This window comes from Procambarus clarkii, chromosome 24, assembly GCF_040958095.1.
Source record: "Procambarus clarkii isolate CNS0578487 chromosome 24, FALCON_Pclarkii_2.0, whole genome shotgun sequence".
Taxonomy (NCBI): Eukaryota; Metazoa; Arthropoda; class Malacostraca; order Decapoda; family Cambaridae; genus Procambarus; species Procambarus clarkii.
This window is the reverse complement of record NC_091173.1, coordinates 21,587,172-21,596,310: the sequence shown is the minus strand read 5'-3', so window position 1 is coordinate 21,596,310 and position 9,139 is coordinate 21,587,172. Positions and strand designations below refer to the sequence as shown.

The window sequence follows — 9,139 nt, the reverse complement described above, 5'->3', positions numbered from 1 at the left end:
GGTGCCCTCGTACCACAAAGATACTTAACATTAGAAAGGAACTTAATATTGCAAGCGTTGTTGATCGTGTTACTGAAATTAACTGTCAAATTGGTTTAAAAATGCTTAGGCTAACTCATCCTAACCCTTGCACAAAAGCCCTCCAGAATTTCTTTGTTGAGGGTCAGCATTGTTCCAGATAGATAACTAAAACTGGGAATGATCTCAAAATGTATCAGGTTTATAATTTGTACCAAGAGAAACAACAACGGCACTTTCTTGCACCGTGGGAGATTACACCCTTTCAAATTTTAATCCCCCCCCCATCTTAATACCCATCTTGTGTGCGGTAGTGGAAAGGGTTACAGAGGCATATAAAGGGCTCAGGGACTGAACCCCACAACTCATTTAGCTAAGTAAGTTACAATCTTGATGAGCTAGTTACAAAATTCAGTGTAAGTCGTCACATCATAAATGGGTTCGAGATCGACTGCAAGTACAGTTTCTAAATTAAGCAACTGACATATGTGGAGAGCTATAGTGTCACAATTGATATGTTTGTCCTTTAAATTACGAAGTGCGCAAGAGGACCAGTACCAGACCGAAGACTCGTGCCATCATCCCAGCTCCCCAACAAGAACAAGGTGTTGCATCTCCTGCCTGTGGTGGGCCTTCCCCTGATGTAGAGTGGCCATGTCCTGGTTCTGGGATAATGTCACCTACTGTGAGTGGACCACCCACAGCTGGACACAATAGTCAACTGGATCAAAATAAGACAGATCGCAACATCAGCCTCCCTACCACCTCGCCCTTGGGTCTCTCCACTGTTCAAGCAGTGGTTGCCCTTCGTGGCCGGTTGCAGAAACACTAGCAGCAGGAGACGGAGCGGCTGCAAGAGCAACTTCAACATAAGAAAAAATCCACTAGCGATATTGCGATGATGCTGGAGGTTTCTGCTGGTTTAAAGTTAATAACCGAAATCTGAAGAGAGCTTATTTCCTGTTCGAGGTGGCCGACTCTGGCAGACAGATCTTGATTACTCTTGAGCATGGCCAAAGCAACACTGTAGTTTCATTATGAAGTCCGACTGCTCACGGATTACAGACATTTGGTCTTTTTTTTTTTATTTTTTTTTTTTGAGATATATACAAGAGTTGTTACATTCTTGTAGAGCCACTAGTACGCGTAGCGTTTCAGGCAGGTCACTGGAATACGATTGTAGCGAGTAGATTATCCCAATAATATATTCACTCCAAAAGCATTGTTAATATTCCTGTCAACCTTTGGAGATGAATGAGGTGAGGCGTTGCCCGGGCAACACGGTGAGGTGTTGCCCGAGCATATAAGCAGCAGAATAGCAAACATTAACTTTAGTAAATTCTCTCCCCGACGGGAGACATCTCCCGTCACGCAGGGTGCAGTCGCACCTCCACAGATCTCCAGTATCAGCTCTTGATACTGGTAATGGCTTCAAACGGCCACCACTTATGGGCTATTCATGCCCGTGCCACCTTCTGGGTGGCTTAATCTGGTCCAGGATTGATCAATCAATCAATCAAACATTAACTAGTCTACTTTCAAGTGTGGTCTAGAGCAGACACTTGCGAGATACTGTACCGATTCTCAGTGCGCTCAACTCACACCAAAGTATCACCTGTGTACTTCTGTATATTCGACCAAATATATATATAGTATCTTAGTGTCTGTGTTTATTGTCACCATACTTTACGTAACAATGGAATCGTTATAGGGACATTTGACAAGCCGTCGGCTTCCTATCCTCACTGAGAGATAGTGACTGGTAAATTCAGGTAAATCTTTGCTAATTAAATAATCCTGAAAAGTTTGCATATTGAAGGCAGGGCTGTGCTAGCAGCATTATACTCTTCGAGCAAAGCAATTCACTGTTGCCCTCCAACCCAGATGATGGGCAATGGGACCCATGTCTGTGGACCTATACTTACAACCACGTTCTCGTCTGTGGACCCTCCCTACGGCTCTCAGTGTGCTTGGTAGAGTAAGGGGGGTGTTTGTCTGGTTAGGTGAGGTGTTTGTTGGCCAAACTACACACTATAGAAAGTGAAGGGACGACAACGTTTCGGTCCGTCCTGGACCATTCTCAAGTCAATTGTGCATTCTCACAATCTACTTGAGAATGGTCCAGAGCAGACCGAAACGTCGTCGTCCCTTCACTTTCTAGTGTGTGGTTTGGTCAACATATTTCAGCCACGTTATTGTGACTCCTCGTCTGCAGGTGTTTGTTTGCTAGGTCAGTATAGGTACACCACTGGTCGGGTTCTGGTTACACTCAGACACGAGACGATTCGGCTAAACTCATTTTCTGTTTTCAATCTGGATGTATTGTTATGCTAGGCTGTATTAGGCTATGTTATTAAGGTTAGGCTGCATTGGGCTCGGTTGGATTAGATTGGTTTGATTTGGGTTACGTTAGGTTGGGTTGAGCTATGTTAGTCAGGTTTCAAAATTCAAAATTCCACTACGCCACGGAGCAGTCTCTGTGGCGCAGTGGTAAATCACGCGCCCGGATCTTCGCGCCAGCCCTTTGGCCTGGCGTCAGTTTCTTCAGTCACTTTTACACAAAAGACATGTACTGACAGGCGTATGGCTTCTGACTTCGTTTTTATTGATTAATATTACATATTGCTTACCTATAATACTTATTATTATATACAATTATAACTATCACATAATAAATGTAAAAGGAGTTTATCCAAAAACTGGCTAAAGTCTTGTTTTGTGCGTTGTATCATGTTTGTGGGCATTCAGGGTGTGTTGTGTATACGCTGGCGGGCGGCGTCCTTACCAAGCCCTGATTATGTCCATCACATCACTAAGCTTCATTTAATAACTATATGCCTATTAAGTAAAAGATTGTAATTGTTAATGGCATGATATTGTCGTTGTAATATTGAATACGTACACTTAGGCGAAACGTCCAAAGCCAGGGCCAGATTCACGAAGCAGTTACGCAAGCACTTACGAACCTGTACATCTTTCCTCAATCTTTGGCGGCTTTGTTTACAATTATTAAACAGTTAATAAGCTCGGAAGCACCAGGAGGTTGTTTATAACATTAACACCAGTTGATTGGCAAGTTTTCATACTTGTAAACTGTTTAATAAATGTAAACAAAGCCGTCAAAGATTGAGGAAAGATGTACACGTTCGTAAGTGCTTGCGTAAATGCTTCGTGAATCCCCTGGTGTCCGAAGTGGTAAAAATATTAGTGTACGATGTTGTCAATGTACGGAGTGTCTTGTATCCAAAATGTGCGACCCGCCTTGTGTACCAAGTGACCTGTATCCGTTCCAATGGCTTCTCTGGCTCGGACCGCGACCTGTTTCTCCAAGATGAGCCCTCTCCTGCAGGGGGCGAGAGCTCTCACACAGGTACTTGTGTTTACAAGTACACTCTGTATACGGGTTCATGTCACTCATTTCTGACATATTGTGTTACATAGTATAGTTGAGTGGGAGAGGAATGCGTCGTCTGCAACATTTCGAAATGTTTATAATTCAGTTAATTCATTGTGTGGAGTGACAGGCAGCCAGTATATACATATAGTACACGTTAGGCATATATAAAGGTACCCCGCCCCCCCCCCCCCCAAGGTCGAATTACTGACTCCCAGGATGTAACCTCAACAAGTTAGGTTGAGGGGTCATTCTCGACTCACAATCAAGAATTCCTGGTTTGGTTCGATTCCCGGGTGAGACACAAGTGGTGGGGCACATTTTCTATTACCTAATGCGCCTGTTCGCCTGACAGTAAGTAGGTACCCGGGAGTTACAGCTTATTGTGGGGTTGCATCCAGGGTCAGGGGTCCTGTAATTCGAACCCGCATGGACCCCTTGATTTAACCCTAATGTGTATAAACACACTTTGGTTGCCTGTCCCACAACACAATGAATTATTATTATTATGAAGCTGACTAAAACTCATGGGTACTTATTTACTGCAAGATGAAAAATGACATTAGGTGATAGGAAACGCGCCCAACCATTTCTGTCCTGCTCAGGATTCAAACCCAGAATTCTGGAGTGCGAGAAGAGTGAACTCGACTGTACTACGAAGCACTCGTCGTGGTACTAAACGTTCCTGTCAGATAATGACTGAGATAGTTTGGTTTCAAGGCATTTTGTGCATAAGCCTTCATCAAGGGATTTGTTTTCTTGTACTAAGCCTTTTATAGCCGAGCCCAACCTAGCCCAACCCAACCCAGCTCGGCCTAACTCGGCCCAATCCAGCATAACGTAGCCTAGTCTAATCAATCAAATGAAAGTAAGTTTGTGATTTGTATATGCACTGTGTGTGAGATGTGACGTCACTGACATTGTGATTGCAGTCGTGGGTCGTACCCAGGGTCGTAACAATCATTTTGAATACTGAAGTAGTGAATCCAATAGAATCCACCTATCCTAATGTATTATATGCTGTTTTAAAATTGGTAAGCAATATATGTGCAAAATGTATTTTGTACAATTTGGCCATGCAACATAAAATCAGCCTATAAAAGTTCATTGTGTTGGGGGACAGGAAGCCAGTATGTATTCATACATGTTAGGAACTGGGAACGCTAAGCCCCGAAATCATCTCAAGATAACCTCAAGATTGTCTGTAGTGAGACATCACATTGTCATTAAAAAGGTTAATGCAACGGCCTGCTATAGCTCGTAGCTATAATCTCTTGTTTTTCCTCTATCGTCATCCTCACAACTGTTTTCTTAGGTTAAACTTTACCACAGACTTTCTTGGGACCCATGGTATGATGATATATACTAAGAACTTTGTTCAGAAAAAAAAAAATGAAATTCTTCACAGAATTCAAGCGCAGTCCTCACTAGGCGGGATACACTAATAAACTGAGTATGCCTTGCCCCGTGCCCAGCAGAACCCACGCAGTTGACCTCGTACATGTATCAACAGACACTTGTATTCCGAGGCAAACTTCATACACCAAGTCAAATTGTATGAGGAAATTGACTTTGTATACAAAAAAATTTGTCATCCGGGGCATTCGTAAACCGAGGTACAGTACTCAAAGTAAACCATGGCTTCTTGGATTGATTTACCTCCTTTCTTTTCAGGTTCCAAATGTCTGTCAGAGAAGAACATTTACTGCAGTAAGTACCCTACTGTGCAGGGCTTCATCTTTTCCTGAATTTAGCATAGTTTGCTAATACAGTACAATACAGTACTATGCTAATTGCTATATATATATATGCTATTTATATAATATATATACTGTATATATAAATAAATATAAATAACAGTACTGTGATTAAGTGCAGTAGTGTTACACTCATTATTATTGTTCCTGCAATTATTGGTTGATAAATTTTGTTTCACACAGTCCAAGCCCTTCCCGGTGGCTCAGTATGGTGGACGCTTCACAGTCACCATGTTGCCTGGAGATGGTATTGGCCCAGAAATGATGGGCTATGTTAAGAATATCTTTAGGTAAGAAACTTGTCTTTTTGTTGCCACCAGAGTCATTGAAGCTCAGGATATAAAGTATTTGAGACAAAAAAAATTTATTTAAATATTTGTTCACAAATATTGTTAAGGTTAAACAAAATACATGAACATTACTGTATCTCAAAAGCTAATAAACCTAATTAATAATAATATTCTGTACTTATAATAACACTATTTTAATGCAGTGCAGTGGTTAAGGTAACCCTCAATCATCTTCCCTAAGCTGCCCAAGGCATAAAGGTCAAAGCAAAATAAGGGGAAATAATAGCCATTTTCTATACCTCGGAGGCATTAGCAATAAGAAAATAACGATTACTACCCAAGAACCAAAAATTGTGTAATTGTACTATGCACTTGGTTCTAAATTTGCAGATATGCAGGTGTGCCTGTTGACTTTGAAGAGATTCAGATAACAAAAAACTCAACTGATGAAGAATTCGCAAATGCTTTGATTTGTATTAAAAGGAATGGTGTTGCTTTGAAAGGTTAGTAATATTTACTGTACCTAATATTATTTCTGTGTACAGTGTTGACTGGAACCTTTAATAAATTGGTCAGTCATAATTCCATGTTTCTGTGCTGGCATATGGAGTACAGTACAACCTCGATTCAATGAACTGTGTGGGACCAACTTCTAATTCGTTGGAGTTAGGGATTCATTGCAACCAGAGATTAATTCAGGATGCATTTTCCATGCCCTATGAGCTAATTTCACTTAGCAAAATTTTATTTTCAACCTATAATACTGTATGAGCTTGGTTATCCGAAGCCTGCTGAATTGAATATTTGGGTTATCTTGCCAAAATCGCATCTGGATAATTTTCTGGCAAAACTTTGCCATATCTGGACAGAAATCCATATAACCAGAGATTAGGTTATGTAAATTTTCATGAACTACACATTTCAAGATCTACAATACACAAATACATAAAGGTGGGTTTTTTATCCTATTATTATTATTATTATTATTATTACAATAATTGATCAATTAATATCCAAATTATGAGACCCACCTCTATTTGAGCTACCCAGATATTCAAGTTAGCCAAATTTTTGACCGGGAAATGACAAAACAATTAACAAGTTCAAATTTATTCTGATTTTTGTTTGACAAATCTCAATATCCAGAATTTCCATTAAAGTTAAAAGGTAAAATAAAAGAAATAAAAACTCATACATGAATTCCTTCTGATTATTTAGAGATTCAGGTTACTGGAATCTAAATTATCGAGCTCCTATCGTAAAATCCCAGCATTGAATGTAATGAAAGGCCTCTTTCCAGCAGAGCCCCAGTGGCTTAATGTAGCAATTTCAGCGAGATAGCTACTGGGAGCCACCAAGGGGCTCTCCCAGAAATAAATTATCTTATTGTAATATTGTGTTAAATTGATAGTTACCAGGAGAGTACAGATATGGACTCTTTACCTACTGCAAGCAGAATTAGGCGAGTTCAAACACCATTCTGACCATCGCTGTTTTGGGCTGTGCCACAGCAATTTTACAAGGAAGTGCAGCTCCAATTAAAAGTAATTAAAAAGTGAATCAATGTAATCTCAAAAATTTGAGATAGTAATGGAGAGGCTGAATTAATCACAAAATGCCAGGTGGAATGGAATACAGTTACCCTGATAACCTTAAGTGTTTTAATGTGTATGATTAGCTGATGGATTGTAAGCAGGAAAGAATGTAAATTTGGTGTTAAGAAATGTATACATTAAAAATATATATGTATATTTTTTTTTATACCATTTCTGACCAGGCAGTATAGAAAGCAAGTATGGTGATGTTTTCTGTGGCTCCCGCAATGCCTCACTACGCACAGAACTGGATCTTTTTGCAAATGTTTTACACTGTAAAACATACCCTTCTGTCCGTTCACGCTACAGCGGCGTGGATATTGTCATCATTCGTGAAAACACTGAAGGAGAATACTCCATGCTTGAGCATGAGGTAAGGCCCTGCATCAGTTTTTCCAGCATTTCTTGTTAATGCTTTTATAAAGATTTATCATTACTTTGTTTTTATATATAGGTAGTTTATGACAATTACTTCACTTTTAAAATTGGCTAGGTCAGTTCTGTATATTATGTATCTAGGTCAGGTCAGTTCAGTATATTCTATTGTACATAAATCTTAGATTTCATTACTGAAATTACATTTATTCAAATGCATAGCAAAATCTTTGCACACTTGTACATTCTCCACAGTACTTGCTTCTTCTTGTACCGTATAACATATTCATTGCTATTGTATGTAAATGGGATAAATGAAGCAGACACATAATAGTAAGAAATCATATCTAATTCAGTATACTGTACTTACAGAATGTGAAGGGCGTCATTGAGAGTCTGAAGATCATTACCAGGAAGGGCTCAGAGCGAGTTGCGCGGTATGCTTTTGAATATGCTTTAAGGCATGATAGGAAGAAGGTCACAGCAATCCATAAAGCAAACATCATGTAAGTTGAATTTTCCGTAAAGGCCAAACCAAATGGCATGTATACATGGGCAAGTCGGTAGATATATGTAATAGAGTAGCACCAAGTAGCAAATGATCCCAGTGCTTGGCTTTTGGCTATAATTCTAACATTATATTTAATATTGAGACTTCACATACTAAATGTACATATCCTATACAGCCCATATTTTAGTGCTTCATCACTCAGTGCCCATAATTTGCTCAACTTCTCTCAGCTCCATCATAGCTAAAGTATGTCACATACAATATTTTTCTGGGGGGAGCACCGGAGCTATCTCGGGCTGATATGCTAATGTCAGACTTTGGCATCAGTCATGTGTATGGAGTTCTTAGGGCCTACCGGGGACCACAGCCAGGACCTGGCCCCCTCAAAGAGGCAAGGGGAGCAATGGCCTATAGAAACCCCAGTGTGGTTGGAAGCATTCTATGTCTGCCATCGACCGGGTCAAGCATCCAGAAAAATAAGTGTCCCAAAACAAACCCCTATTCGGGTTAAAATTGCTACCAAAAGCCAAACTAGTGGATAGAACTCCCCAACAGAAAATGAGCAAACTAGTGTGATGTCACATGTCACCGCGCCGCTGTCTGAGCAGCTCCCCCCTCCCCGGGAGGGGGAAGGGGGAGCCCCAAACCTCTCACACCAGCTATCCACCCATCAGTTCTTTGGCTGATGCTAAAGGCACCGGTTGTGTGCTCCAGCTCCAGTGGTTGTTTCAGCACTGTACCAAGAGTGTGGTGTCTGTCTTCTAGGTGGTGCGTGAGCCAGGAGTGAGTCTCCAGTACTCGGGGCTGCATGCGCCTAGGGTTTCCTTCCCCTAGGGGCCTTGTAAGTACTGCCCTTGGGTCTTGGGGTTATCGTCCACAAGTTCCTTGGGTCCTGCTTCTGCTAGGCCGTTTACTGTTTGGTTTTCGGCCGCCCTTTGTGTGATGGGGGGTTCTATCTCCCTTGTTCGCCTTAGGGTAAGGGGCAGTTTGCACTGGTAGGGGTGCAGGGTACTGTGCAGCTTGTTTTCACCAATCATAGCGGCCGGCTCTGTTCTGCCTGGGTACGCTGTCCTCTTGCGGGATTTTCTTTTTCTCTGTCTACCTGGTGGGGGTCTGCCTTTGGTTCTTGCCTCCTTTGTATTGGGTTCTCTTCTTTCTTCCGGTGGTTCCCACTGCTAGGTCCCTGTGAGTGTACACAT

The 9,139-nt window shown here is 41.2% G+C and overlaps 1 protein-coding gene across 3 annotated transcripts in view; it reads left to right on the top strand.

Moving 5' to 3' along the window:
* The window catches only part of Idh3g (Isocitrate dehydrogenase (NAD(+)) 3 non-catalytic subunit gamma), a 40,481-nt gene that overhangs the window by 8,429 nt on the left and 22,913 nt on the right, over positions 1-9,139 (top strand). The window contains exons 1-6 of one of the 3 annotated variants that reach the window (XM_045747640.2): positions 3,235-3,388; positions 5,087-5,122; positions 5,353-5,459; positions 5,850-5,962; positions 7,237-7,427; positions 7,802-7,935. In XM_045747640.2, the coding sequence (XP_045603596.1) occupies positions 3,311-3,388; positions 5,087-5,122; positions 5,353-5,459; positions 5,850-5,962; positions 7,237-7,427; positions 7,802-7,935 (659 nt within the window). In that variant the 5' untranslated portion in view covers positions 3,235-3,310. Of the gene's footprint in view, positions 1-3,234; positions 3,389-4,259; positions 4,281-5,086; positions 5,123-5,352; positions 5,460-5,849; positions 5,963-7,236; positions 7,428-7,801; positions 7,936-9,139 lie in introns of those variants that run through there. The other 2 variants (XM_069330739.1, XM_069330740.1) reach the window with 2 other exon arrangements.